General features: G+C 34.2%; 1 protein-coding gene across 2 annotated transcripts in view; it reads left to right on the forward strand.

Annotated features, from left to right (window-relative positions):
• LOC149829732 (uncharacterized) overlaps window positions 1-10,291 on the forward strand; it is a 141,595-nt gene extending 131,304 nt beyond the window's left edge. The window contains exons 9-12 of one of the 2 annotated variants that reach the window (XM_090016072.1): window positions 7,528-7,646; window positions 9,304-9,454; window positions 9,734-9,878; window positions 9,950-10,291. In XM_090016072.1, the coding sequence (XP_089872198.1) occupies window positions 7,528-7,646; window positions 9,304-9,454; window positions 9,734-9,878; window positions 9,950-9,999 (465 nt within the window). In that variant the 3' untranslated portion in view covers window positions 10,000-10,291. Of the gene's footprint in view, window positions 1-7,527; window positions 7,651-9,303; window positions 9,455-9,733; window positions 9,879-9,949 lie in introns of those variants that run through there. The other variant, XM_090016073.1, reaches the window with a different exon arrangement.
• The last annotated feature ends 5,482 nt before the right edge of the window (window positions 10,292-15,773 follow it).

Raw genomic sequence — 15,773 nt, forward strand, 5'->3', positions numbered from 1 at the left:
CTAAAACATACATGAAATAATACATTCACATGAGAATAGAAGGACCTTATAAACTCATGGAAGATATCCATGTTATCACTAAAGACAATACTATGCGAAAAACTTTCTAAGATTCATAATCTTAAGTTCACAAAAAAAAATCATGCTTGGTCACATAATTAAAATTATTAAGGAAACATCATGATACACTAAAAATCAAGGATAAGCCATGCATACACATATATGAGCATAAGAACAAGCATATACATACATTAAGAGACATTCAAGGGAAACATAAAAAAATAGTATTTTGAAAAACATGAGACATAAAAGAATACAAAAAATCACATACTTTTGTAAAGCATAATTTTTCAACGTACTTATCTATAATCTAAAACATATACAATATATATCAAAAGACAACAAATTCTAATTTCTGAAAAGTCATTTTAATATAATCTTTTAAAAATACCTGTCATACATATGAAACAAAAAGGGCGAAAGATACATATTAGAATGTGAAGACCTTGAATCCATACCATACATATCTTTTTCAAGACCACAATGCCTTGCTTTGATACCATGTCATGAAATGGCACAAATCTTGATGCGCTTAGAATGGATACCAAAAACCAAAAATACACTGTATTTGAATACATACTCACCATAGAAGTAATAATGAAACACAAATTATAAAATGAATAATTTCATTAAGCATTAAATTCAAATAATACAAAAAAATGCAAAATTACAAACAACTTCACTACAAACACTCGAACACTCAAAAGCCTACAAACTACCCATCACTCTCTCAACCCATACACTTGCACGCACCTACACCTTCATAGAAAGAAGTGGGGAGAGAAGTGAGACAAAAATGGGGAGAATGGAGTACCCTTCTAGCCATTGGAGCTAGTCCAACGACTAGAATTTTAGCCATTGGACTAGCCTCCAATAGCTAGAAGAAGTCAACCTAGGTTGACTAATATATATATAAAAAGAAAAGGACATCCATGGTGACTTCACACTGGTACTCTTCACACCAGGATTCATGTTGGGATCTGTTTCTCTACACTTGGACTCATCGTGACACACATGGTGAAACTGGACCGCATGCTCGTGCTATCTTAACAAAGCCTTCAAGTGACCCCAAATAGAGGAATTTCCAAATATTTGACAGGTAAAGTATAACGACCCCAACTCATCCCCGTTGAAAAGTGGAATATATATATATATATATATATATATATATATATATAAAGCAATTACACAAACAAACCCAGAGACCTGGGGGCTTACAGACACAACACATTCCAAAGCCACAAGGGATCTTATACCACCATCATCTAAACCAAAATAATTTTATTCATCAATCAATAAGGTTTGAGAACAATAAATAAAAGAATGTCAAATAAAGCAAAATATATAATCACTCTGTTCTCAAGTAAATCGTCAAATAGTTACACAGTCCTCGTAGCTCCTTATAGCAGCTGGTTTCATCACTAGGCTTCAGAGGCTGTGAAAAATATAAAATGTACGGTGTCATAATTATAAATTCTGTGTACGAATTCCTCTAATGAATCAAATAAGCAAGAACATAAATGAAATTCATGCAACATTTTAGAGGAATATAAAAACAACAAATTTCAGTATTCAAATGACCATTTATACATTAAGGAACAATCATAATGCAACAACAATATATCACCATTAAAAGAGCAGATAAAGATGCATGATCTAATGTAGATCTGGAATATTCATGATATCAATGCACATGCATAACTTATTACCTTTTATCAGAGTTCTCTTTTGTATGCATGTGTCTATTATATGCACACAATTTTAATTTCACTTTCCATTAAAACCCGAAGATACTAAAAAACGGGCACAACAATTCCAAGTTCAAGTTAGATTCCTAGTTGTAGCTTAACACATAATTGTATTTTATTTACTAGGTTCCATACTGGACCCTCGATTGATATCAGGAATCAACACCCTCCATCGAAACATTAAAATTCAGCATCTAATGTTGGAACACTAGGAAAATCAACATCGACTAATGTCACTTTCTTGGTATACCAATACAACAACTGTGTATACACAACAACCCCAGGCAAAGTAGCGGAATCTCCCTAAAATCGTGGCCGAGCGGTAACCACCTAGTTGGGTTGAAGGGCACAATCGCATACAAAGTTTTAATATCCTTACGGTTCTCCAAAATCGAAGTCTAGGATTCCCACACTATAGAAGAGATATCCTGGAAGAAGCATTAATTACATTGTTTTATCTTTTTATCAAAAGAATGATTCATTTCACAATATTCGTTTTGCAAATCAACATGCAAAACACAACAACATTCGTTTTGCAATTCAACATGTAAAACACCTCTCGAGACCTCATTCCGTTACAATATGAAACAGTGCAATTAATTTAGAAATTCAATAAATATCAAATTGATTTTTGCGATGCATATAACTAAACATAGTGCAACACTTGCTCGTGGCCCGCACGGCTTACAATGATTCACATTTGACCATTGATGCATCTAATGCAAAAACCACAATGAGCATGCACATATGAAATCATTCGTCATGCTCACAAATGCACATACATGAAACCAAAATGAGAATGTATATGTATAGCTATTTCACATGCTTGCAAAATATATCATTCTTTTCATGATTCATCTCATGCACAATTTGCAAACATGCATGTGATCATGCTGGTACAACAACAACGTAACCTTCAGGATTCTCACTTTCTTTATATGCATATGTATGTAAACAACATATTAAATGTCATAAGCATGCATAACCAACAATTCTTTTTTTCATCTTGGCAAGCTCGAGGTACAACACATACCCACCGAGTCCAAGCCATGCTGCCCGCACTCGAGATAATATTGGTAATCACATGAAAATATTTCAATGCTCATAGGCAAACATGCATAACAGTCCAGTCACAAGAATACTTAATCTGGTCATGAACAAACACACTAGTCTGAATATTACACGTACAAATCTAAACATTTGACATGTATAAAATCTGTACTTTTAACATATGTAATTCTGGCCACAAATATGAGTATTTTAAATATGTAAATCCTGAACACAATCATGCACATTTACATATGTAATACTGGACATCTAGCATCCATATTCATGAGCATAAAATTTGACATGCATATAAACATGTAAATCAAGACATGCATATGAACATAAAATTCTGAATATTCGTCTAAATCTGAACATATATGTGAATCTGCACTTGTATGTAAATCTGCACATATATGTACATCTGAAATTCGAACATAGGTATGTGTATGAATCTGTTCAGTTTTCATTCTTTTTAAAGCAATCATGAATTTGCCCAGTTTTATTCTTCTATATATATATATACATACACACACAACAACAACAACTACAACAACTACGCCTTCATCCCAAAACAATTGGGGTCGGCGATATGAACCAAAAAAGAAAATCATTTTGGTTCTTCCACATGAATCCTTCTCCTCCAATCATTTCTATCAAATGCCATGTCCTTGGTGAGGTTCAAAGCATTCATATCCTTTCCTATCATCTCCATCCAAGTCTTTTTAGGCCTTTGCCGAATATGTCGAAACCACCGTAAACGATTCTCTCTCATCTTATTTTCAATGGATGCAACGCCTACCTTCTTACATATCTCCTCGTTTCGAATCTTATCTTTTATTGTATTTTCACACATCCATCTAAGCATACGCATCTCAGCTACACTCATTTCTTGAATATGATGTCTCTTGGCAGCCCAACATTCCGTACCATATAGTAAAGCGGGCCTTATATATATATATATATATATATATATATTTTTTTTCTTCGAGTTTGCCCATATATTTTTCTTAGAATCTGTCCAGCCGATCTACAGGTCGACTGGGGGTTCTAACTTCTAACAGCATGTACGCTGCCCGGATATTCATATTATGTTACTTTTTCTGATTCTGCCCAAAACTTTTTATTTTGTATTTCTATGTGATTCTTGACAGAATATGAATCTGTTTCTAAATCTTTTTTTTTTCTTGACAGTCTATTGGTTTCTGCTCAAAATCCTTTTTTTTTTGGTGTTTGAATCTGCCCAGACTGTACCAGTCTGTTTTTTTTTGTTCCTGTTTGATGCTGCCCATCGGCTGGCTTTACCAGTCAAGTGGCTGGGCCTACTATATATATATATATATATATATATTGATGGTGACTTGGCCTAGCCGAACCAGTCGGCTGGGACTGGGCAACATACAGTTATGCCCAGCCGACACACAGTCGGCTGGGGCTTAGCCACATCTAATCAGTCCATATTATATAATTTTTCTTCCATCTATACAACAGAACATGAGAATGGAAAAAAAATAAGTAATCATGCATTCATCTTCATGTATCAAACTGTCTTGTCGGATCTGTCCAGTTCTGACAGCACATATGATGGGACAGATCTGTTCATCATTGCAATGGTCAGATCTGACCATACATCTTATGAGACAGATCTGTCCAGATATGACCGTACATCTTACGGGTCAGATCTGTCTAGATCTGACCAGGTGTATGTCACATATATATATATATATATTTATTTATTTATACACAAAAACAGGTATAAAATACATATACATAACTTGTATATATCAAAGCTCATATATATATATACATAACCAATATTTCGTTATATATATATATATATATATATATATATATATATATATATATATATATATATATCTAATAAAAAAAATTGGATTTCACCTTCTCATCTATTTTCTTTTTCCCACTAAAATAATACATAAATCCCATCTATGCCATTCCTACCTATTCAAAACAAGAGAGAAACCCATACTTTGTTTTGAAGCTTGAGAGAAGATCGAAAAAAAACTTCGGAAGGCCGGACAGGAAGAAGCTACTCCTTTTTCTCTTCCTCTTCTCTTTTCTTCTTTTCCTTTCTCTCTCTCTCTTTTCCTTTTTTCTCTTTTTTTTTTGAAAGCTTTTATAATGAGATCCCTAGAGGGTGATGCCCCCCCTTCTAGAGCTCTCTAATAGGGGTTGGAGATAGGACTTCCCATATGAGAGTCTATCTTCCGACATCCTTTCATAATCCTCTAGATTTTTCATGTTGACTTTTCAAACCTCTCTCCTTATTCCTTAATTCTTCTTTTTATTTTTTATTTTACATCTTTCTAATTAGCCATTGGGTCCTTCTAGAAATCCTAATAAGCTCATTATCTTTTCAATAAATTTTGGAATTTATTAATTTTTATATTTAAATAATTAATTAATAATTAATTATTATTTATTACAACAACAACAACTACGCCTTCATCCCAAAACAATTGGGGTCGGCGATATGAACCAAAAAAGAAAATCATTCTGGGTCTTCCACATGAATCCTTCTCCTCCAATCATTTCTATCCAATGCCATGTCCTCGGTGAGGTTCAAAGCATTCATATCCTTTCCTATCACCTCCATCCATGTCTTCCTAGGCCTACCCCGACCTCTTTTAACTAATATATTTTCCCATTTCTCCATCCTTCTAACTGGAGCATCAATAGGCCTTCGCCGAATATGTCCAAACCACTGTAAACAATTCTCTCTCATCTTATTTTCAATGGGTGCAATGCCTACCTTCTTACGTATCTCCTCGTTCCGAATCTTATCTTTTATTGTATTTCCACACATCCATCTCATCATACGCATCTCAGCTACACTCATTTTTTGAATATGATATCTCTTGGCAGCCCAACATTCCGTACCATATAGTAAAGCGGGCCTAATAGTCGTCCTATAAAACTTTCCCTTCAACCGCAATGGCATTCTACGATCGCACAACACTCCAGTTGCACTTTTCCATTTCATCCATCCAACCTTTATCCTATGATTTACATCTCCACCAATTTCTCCATACTTTTGAATGATAGATCCCAAATATTTGAAACAATCATCCACCACTATTTCTTGCTCACCAAGCTTTACTACACTCCCATCACTACTTCGTTGCTTACTAAACTGACATTTCATTTATTCTGTCTTACTCTTACTCAACTTAAAACCTCTTGCTTCCAATGTCTGCCTCCATACTTCTAACTTAGCATTAACCCCAGCTCTAGACTCATCAATCAAAACAATATCATCAGCAAACAACATACACCACGACACATATTTTTGAATTGATCTCGTAAGCTCATCCATCACTATGGTAATTATTTATTATTTATTAAATTCCCAAAATATTCTAGAGGGTACCTTATCCCTCTAGGAGTCTTTTAAACCTTTCATTTCCTTAATTTAAACCTTTATTTTAAATTTAAAGCTTTATTTTTGTCGGATCCAAAATCCAAATCTATATCCAAAATCCATTTGCATCCTAAGCTGGATCAGATCCTAATTAATATGGGTCTTGGACTCAGTCCAAATCCATATTAATTTGGATCATATGGATCGGATCCGGTTCGATCCAATACAGGCCCGGTCCCATCGAGACAATTTTTTTTTGAAAAAATGCAATTTTCGGGCCAACCGTAGCCCGAATTTGGAAAAGTAAAATACCATTGAACTCAGAATTTTGATGCACATCTAACGATATATAATTTAAATTTTGCCTCTGAAATTCGCCTGAATTTAACCCGAATTTCACTTGATTTTAAAGGTTGAAAATAAAACTTTTATCACCTTTTAATTGGCTTGTTTAGGTCTTGTCGATGAGACCTAGGCCAAGTCTAGACTCAAATATCGCATTCCTAATATCGAGGGTTTATCGATTTTTCTTCAACACTTGGTCAAAATTTTCAGAAATTCTAAGTCTATCACAACACAAAAACACACAATATTATGTAAAGTGGTAACCTTCCATTGAAGTAGGTAATTGAGCTGTGAAGCTAGTTGTTGTGAAACGTTATGTGGAATAAGGCTAGACTTGTATATTTAACCCTCATGCATGCCTGAGTTTGAAACTCAAAAAAGATGTCTTTTAGTGCCTCTACTGAAGTGTGCTTGGCCTTGCAAAAGAATATAGCATCATCTGCAAAAAAGAGAGTGGTTAGGGATTGTACAACTGGGAAATCTGGGAACTTCAAGATCACTAGTGTCAATGGAGTACTGGAGTCTACGAGATCAGCATTTTATAATAATGAGGAAGGGATAAGGAGACAGGGGATCACCTTGATGCAAGCCCTTAGAGCTTTGATTTTTGTGTTTTGCTATGTTCATAATAAATTTGTTCATTTTGACCCTCTTTTGTTATTCTCTTTAAATTTTGTATTTTTCTGCATGCATGTTATTTGTTCTTAGTTTCCTTTCACACAATGTATCGTTGGTTTTAGTTTGCTCTGTAGATTGCTCCAGTATGGTTCATATCTCTATTATTTTCTTGCTTGAAGAACCAAAATAGTGTTATGTCCATTTTACTTCACATGCAAATTTCTATTTTTTCTCTGTTGGGGAGTTCAAGACATACTTATCTACACTTCAATGTGTGGCAAAATTGAAAGATTTTGATCAGGCAGACTTCTATATTTTTTTTCTTAGGTGGCCTTGCTTGATTACGGGCAAGTAAAGCATATCACAGATAGTCTAAGGCTTGCATATGCCAACCTTATACTTGCAATCGTTGATGACAGTCCATTGAAGGCATCAGAGAGTTTTAGGTGAGGAATGTAGTCTTAGAGATTTTTTTTGTTGGAAAATTTGGAATGGATCTTCACTGCTATCAATAAAGAGTAATCTTATACTGACAAGAGAATCCACATTGGCACATTGCACTTAGGTGGAGCTTGTCATTTTTTATTTCTTCTACTTGTTTGTATAAAGTTGTTTTTTGGCATACTTCTGTTATCTGCTCTTAGTGCTGCATAAAATTTAGATGCTCAATGATGTAATTTTCTCATAATAAATTAGGGTTGCAGCTCAACAGTGTCTGATGTTCAAAAAGGTACACAAGGACCACTAATAATTATGCAAACTTGAGTACAATGAAAAAGTTAAACTGTTACTAACAGATATAGGAAAAAGCAGGAAAACATCAATTAGAGCATATTTCTTTACAAAACTGTTATTTATGGAAGAATTCTGTGACACTTCCCTTCAACTTATGTAGGGCATAAGTTTGCAAATCCAACAGCAATGCTTGGCAGTAGCTTATGACTTTTTTATTGCACGTTGTAGAGATCTTGAACATCAGGCTATGTTCATTCTTTGTAGTTCTGGCAATCATGGCACTCAACATTTGTGCAGCACACTGGTTCACATGAATTTGTTAATGAAAACAAAAAAAAATTGAATTTATTAATATAACTAACAAGGAAAAATATGACACTACCATTTTTCAACACATATGGGATGTAAAGTGGGAATAATGCCTTCTCTGATTTGATAACCTATCCCTTGCCTTCAATGTAATGAAATACAAGAGATGTGTGCACAATACAAAGGCTATTAAGAACAATACAATAACAAGTTGTGCACAACTACAAAGCCACAATGGCAATACTCAAAGAGCCACTAAGGGAAAATACAAGTGTACAAGAGCATTCACAAATACAAGCAACTAATGGGCAAGAGCACATAAAAAACATATATTTTTATTAAGGCAAATGCTTAAAAGAAGCATATATGAAATGGGCAAGATGCCCATTTAAATAGAGATCAACAAAGAGAGAGGGAGAGACCAAACTAGCTGTTGGGAGCTCCCAACAGCTAGATAGCCAAATTACAAAAATGCCCCTTTTAGGGGCTAAATACTAAAGAAAAAGGAAAAATAAAAATACAAAAATTAAACCTATATACATCCTAAAAATACATATATACACATGTAGAATCATGTGTATATACATATAATGTATATATACATATAATGTATATATATATACACATGCACATGTGCATGTATATATACGGAAATATAAAAAATACACAAGCATATTTTAACATTCAACCCCATATTTACTAGCTTTAGTTTTTCATATCAAGATCGATCACATATCCAAATCTATTTGTTAGATCTAGCTTGGATATGAACCACAACCATTGCATCAAAAGTTGGATCTGGACCTGGAACAAGTATCGTCATGCTGGCAATCTAGCTTGGATATGAACCAGGACCATTGCACCAAAAGTTATCTGGACCTGAAACAAGTATTGTCATGCTCAGATCTATCTCCTTTTGACCTTTATGACAATGATGATTCTTGGTTCTTTGTATATGTATATTATCTATAAGCTACGTGGACTTTTCAGTTTGCATATATGAATAAGATTGTTAGGTTTATCACTGTTTTGGTTCGTACTTGATATGATTGTGTGTAGGGAACTTGGTATATTCACAAGCCCGTGTGCTGATGGACCAAAGGAATTATTGAAATTGGCTAAAACAATGTTTGATACAAAGCTTCCCCCAGGAGTAAAAACTTTGACACCATTTTCAGATGATTCTTCACTGAAGAAATTGTCTGTCCAGGTATGCTTAATTGATTTTATTATTAGTGATAAAAAACCGTTTGACCACCATGAAATCATGAAATTGCATACTAAGATAACTTTTCATATCTTTCTTTCATGCTTGAAGTTTATCCACCTAAAATACTATGTCTCTGTGGATAGCCTTTTGAGAAGTAACTAATATCAACATCCACATCCCTGTTTGCGATCTTATGTTATGGTCTACAGACTACAGGTGCATAAACATGTTTTTTGTCATCAAAGTGAACCACAGTTAACTGAAATTACACCATTGCAGAATTTTCCGGAGGAGTTATTCTTTGTTCTGCGCACTGTGAACTTATTAAGAGGATTAAGTGTGGGGTTGGGCATCAACTATTCATGTGCAGAGCAGTGGAAACCGATTGCTGAAGAAGCCTTATCTGCTGTTGGAAGTCAAATAGGTAAATCTTCCTTTCTTCCATAGCTGCAGGAGCTTTTACATAAATGATTTTGTATTTTGCAATTATTTCAGATAGAAGGCAAAAGCGTAGTTTCTTTAGGAGTTTATTGTGGAGAAAGTGATGTATGGGACAAGAATCAACTGAACTTGATGAGGATTACACTCTGGCGAAAATGAGATATGACAGTAAACTCCAAGTAATTGCACAATGATGCAAGTATGATCACAAGCATTTCTTTTATGTAGATATTAAAATATTTATTGTAAAGTGTTCAGACGCCATGGGCTGTTTACATTTTCGAGCCCAATTTTCTTGATGTAGCAGAATATGCAGTTCATTATTGTGGCCACAACACAAATGGGTTTCCCCTTTTTTGCTAATATAGAAAATTAAAATTCTTTTCCTGACAGCAATTAGGCCTATTAATATGTTTGCAAAAACAAAAAATTGAAAAGAAAAGGCCACTATGATGTTGCTCAGTATTTAGTTACAGTGTCTGTTATTTTTCTTCTCTTTCCGTTGTAAATTGGTTGCTGGACTTTTTTCCTTGTGTGAATAGTGTGCTTCATTTGATTTATATTCTTCTAATTTTTGTTCATGTTATCTCAATGTGGGTTAGAGATTGCGAAATATTAATGGCTATACATGGGAAGGTTTCCAGATACGTCTAGGCTTTATTTGGGACCCTTGCATTGAGATGGAAACACCATTTCCGTGTGTTGTCAAAATATGGTTTTGCCAAAATGTGATGTTGACTGTAAGTGGTGGTGGGGCTGCAGACTCCATCAGAATACTGGGGAAACCACAAACACCTCCAATTCAAGGCTCCCAAACAAAGCCTTATTTGTAGAAGTTTAAAGCACAAGTGTTGGTATTCCAAATGGGAGTTTGTTTCTAATAAATGTGATTTTCTTATAAAATAAAATGAGTCTCAAAAAAGAAAAAAACATCTTCATAAAGATGCCTAAAAGTTGTAGGTTATATATAGTGAATGATTGAAATAATATGGAAAATGTTTGTGTACAGATAATTTGACATGTTTTTTGAAATGTCCTATAATTTTTTATATTCTCCCCATGTTCAAAATCACAAATAGCTAGCTTTAGAATGTCTTTTTTTACCTTTTGCATGCGGAATTTACAAAGTTCCTGCAAAATATGGCTTCATTCTTCGGGTGCTGCAAACTCCCACTTAAAAATGAGGTTCACATGTTTTGTTTTTGCAGACTTCACGAAGTTCGTGTAATAATATTTGTAAACATCATGTCAAACTCAAATCTTGAAACTTTGCAAATGCCTGAATATATATATATATATATATATATATATATATATATATATATATATATATATATATATATATATATAAACCTTGTAACCTCGCAAATATCTTAGTTCACATATACATATGAAGTTTACACTTTTTAACGATTGTGTGTAAAAAGCGATTCTCCACGCTCAAGGGTTATTTTCGCATAAGTTTTTTAGGGTTTTTTGTGGTCCCCAACCAGCTTCTTGTCGGCCACTTTTCTGGTAACTATTTCGGTGGCACTTCATTCTTGAGTATCCAAGAATCATTGATGCTGATTTTTTTTGGCAAGTACATCTTTGTGAAATTCAAATAGCCGTCAGGCATCAAATTTGGTTTTTATACCCAATTGTTAAAAAGTGCAAACTTCGTATATATTATAAGGTTTTTTCATGCAAACTTCTGAAGTATATGCGAACTTAGTTCGATATTGGTGAAGTTTCGAAGTTTGAGGATGTTCGTACCTATTTTTATGTGAACTTATATATAACCGCACCTAGTCAGGTATTTTTGAGGTTGAGGTTCAGTTTAACCAGATGTTCACACCTATTTTTATATGAACTTTTGAGATATATGCATACTTAGTTTGATATTTGCAAAGTTTTGAGGTTTGAGTTTAACAAGCATATATTTTAATGCACACTTAATCATGCATTTGTGAAGTTTTGAGGTTTGAGTTTGATAGGATGCTCGCAAATATTATTATGCGAACTTCGTGAATTTTGCAGAAAAAAGTGTGAACCTCATTTTAAGTGAGAATTTGCAGTACCTGACGAACAACGTAATATTTTGAGTGAACTTCATGAGTTTCATGCATGCGAAGGGTAAAATGGATATTTCAAAGTTGGCTAATTGTGATTTTGGACGTAGGGAGTATAAAAAATTATAGAGCATTTTGAGAAACATGTCAAATGATCCGTATAGTATAATCATTTCCCCCAAAAATAATACCCTTGGCTTACTAACATTAAGGACTATAAGGTGGCTATCATTGCCTGCCTAAGCAAATAGGTTAACAACCAAGTTAATAGGCCTACTTCAAATACTTTTTTTCTAAGGCTCCCTTTGTATCACCCATTTTACACATGAAAATGAGTGGTTTATGTATGAAACCCCCTATTTTAGTTTGTAGGTGAAACAAACATGACAGCTCCATTTCCTATGAGGCCTATATTCAACAAGGGTTTCTTCACATCGACCATGCATTTAATAAGAAAATCCATTCGCAACACCCCTACCCCCAAATGAATTTATGTATGATTTTTTGCACATATGGGATGACCATTCTCATGGTGGGATACCTTTCGCATGGTAGTTTTTTTTTCATTGGTGGAAATTAAACAAATGAAGCTTAAATATTATAAAAGCAAAAACAAGGGTATCGGGTGCAAAAAATTGGATGTTTCGTAACTTTTTCTTAATTGACATTCTTGTCATGTGAATTGAGAATTTAATTATATTTGTATGGGTATTTTCATAGTGTTTTCATAAAAGAAGAAGCCTTAAATCACATTGTAATTTTTTTTTGAAATGACTATTTAAAGTACTCTCTTTCTCTCCATGTTTTCCTCTCTTCTTTAATGACATAAAATGAATAAGAACTCTCTCTCTCTCTCTCAAAAACATATTTTTCTCCCCCTTTTTAATATCCATAAAATGAGAAAACTTCAAATATACCTAAGGCTGTCAATGGGGCGCATTTGTATCAGGTATCTAATCGACCTGAACCCAAATTTTTGAATATTAATATAAAAAGTATTGACTTAAATAATATTCAAGTAAGTCCAACTCGACTTCGAACAATATGTAGGTTGGGTTTTGGGTAATGATTGTGAAACTTGTCGCCAACGAAACTAAGATTCACTTATATAGTTTTAGCAAAATTCACCATTTCAACAAAACTCGATCTGAGATTCGTTTATATATCAAAATAGCAAAACTTAGATTAGTTATCACAAAACTAACAAATCTCAATTGTGAGACTTTTTTTTTACTACTTTTCTTTCACTACCACCACCACTGTAACGCCCTAAAATTTTAACCAAATTTTGAGGATTTTTTTTATAATAGCGGAAAAAAGTAATATTATAAGGTTAAACATTCCAGAACATTACAGTGGAGATCAAGCCAACACATTTATTTTATTTCATTATCAATGAATAATAACATCATAGTTTTAATGACATGTTCTAAAAATGAACTCAAGCTATCCCAGGAACAGTAAATCCAAAATCTCTATCGAAGCCTCATCCCACAATCGCTCATAAACTCTATTGCTCACCTGAAAAATAATAAATTTATAAGAATTAGACTACAACTGTCTAAGTAGAAAATCCTGTAAATTTTCTTGCAGGTATATCATGTGTCAAGTATATGATGTGGGTGTCGTGTGTGATTTTCATCATATATAGAGACAAGTAAAGAAACAACAGTAACATGTACATCATTTAGCTAACGACTACACATCAACAGAAATCAAATATCTCACATGTTACAAAGTCTACAACATGCTAAAAGTAAAGAGATACATTCTGAAAGAACTGTTTAACTGTGAAGCTACAAATCTAGTAATTCTACTCAGTGTGATACCTAAAATGTTCTAATTAATGTTTATCTTATCTTATCCCAATCGTTTTATACTAATTGCACAACCCAATCAGGGTGCTTTGGTACCTTTAAACCCGTCAAGCACTGATGCCCCGATACCTTTAAACCAGTCGGGCCAACATTTAACATTAAGTTTTTCATCAGTTTTATTGCCATAGCACGAAAGTTAACAACCCAAGTACCTGCATCAGGTACCTAACCCGTATTTCCCATTAAGCAAGATGTCCCAAACAATGACTAACTTAATAAAGTACCCATTTCGGGTGCCATCGTATTATTAAATCAGTTGGGCTCTAACATTACTCATGTGTGCATGCATTTTAATTTTCTTAGATTTCATAACCATAAGTTTTCTTTTCTAACTACAGAATCGTTTGAAAAAGCAGTTCCACTTAATACAAAAATAGCAAAAAGACAATTATTAGGAAATGTATCCAGCCTTAAATCCCGTAGGCATGACAACTGTTACTAATTTTTCATCAAACTCACACAATGAATCTAATTTGGTACATATTCAATCGATCATCCATATGACCTGTCCTTAAAGAACCTACCAACTGAACATTTCATCCTATTGTTGTAACAACAAAAAATAAAATTATATAACATATACCTACAATAGGTTTGTCATAGCATATGTTTCTGGTGGAGGGTAGTTGATGAACTGACTGTAATAGACTTCAATAAAAAAGAAAGAAACACAATATGACAAGGGTGTTCTCTAACATACACCCTCATATTCTCATCCTACAGGACACTCGACACACTCAACATGATTCAAATATAACAGGGGAATGAAAGAAACTTAACCATCAGGCCATGTATGCGTAAGATCCAAATAAAATTTATTAACTAAGCACACAACCGAAATTAGACTGAGTGTAATCTGACTTAGTGCTTCTTCGGTCCATTAACAGACAAGCTAATGACCTTAATCATTTGGTCTAATAATAATAATATATGATACCCAGATCACCCTGGACAAACAACATCAATATTAATTTCCCAGGTTAATCCAACTAGGTTTCCAAAGACGTAAAACATGCAATCTATTAACACCATTCATCTAACAAAAACTAATCAGATAGGTTGAATAACACATAACATATACAAATGCAAACAATTGAAATTCCCTACCTGCTAAATCATTTATGCATAACCTAGAATTTTTTTCCAGGGTTATACTTCCACAACCATAGAGCCAGGCTTAGCATGAGTTCCAGATTTTCCCTAAATCCCAACTAACAGAAATCAGAACCATTAACAGGGCATTTAGGAATCCGGGAACCTCTTAACAAAAAAAAAATCATAGGCTATTAGGGATCCGAGAACCCCCTAACAGAAATCAGAAAATTTTATCAAAACTCGAAACCCCCTTTTTATTACACGAACACCCCATAGCGTATTTGGATCCAGATCACTCTGGCATAAACTTTTGAGATCCGAACCCCTGCCCCCCTGACGGCTGTGCACCCAACCCCCCATCGCTATTACCCGCGTTAGGCTTCTGAGAGAACCCTAATGCGCTTTCTTATTGGGCAGCCCTGTAGCACCCTTATATATTTTCCTTTTTTCCCCAATTTACAGGGTGCGGGCCGGGGCCGGTTCTGAGATCGAGATCCGGGATCCAGACACGGTTTGGATTTTGGATCCACGATGTTCTTGCAAAATGGATCCGCTGGTCTTCGCAAGGTGGATCCAACTTATGGATCCTCACATAGTTTACTTTAAATTTATTTGTTTTTGACTTCATGTGAGCAAATCTGGATCCAATGATTCAAAAATTTTTCTCATTATTACATGATTAAAACCATGGATCCAAATAAATCATGACAGATCCAATTAAAGGTACTTTGATCCTTACATTTTCAATGCAAGGATCAATAGCAATATTGAAGTTTTCGACGTCCAAGATCCAAATAAAATAATTTGGATCCAGATCACTCCGGCATAAACTTTTGAGATCCGAAGATCTTGTAA

This window comes from Nuphar pumila, chromosome 8, assembly GCF_984573655.1.
Source record: "Nuphar pumila chromosome 8, dmNupPumi1.hap1.1, whole genome shotgun sequence".
Taxonomy (NCBI): Eukaryota; Viridiplantae; Streptophyta; class Magnoliopsida; order Nymphaeales; family Nymphaeaceae; genus Nuphar; species Nuphar pumila.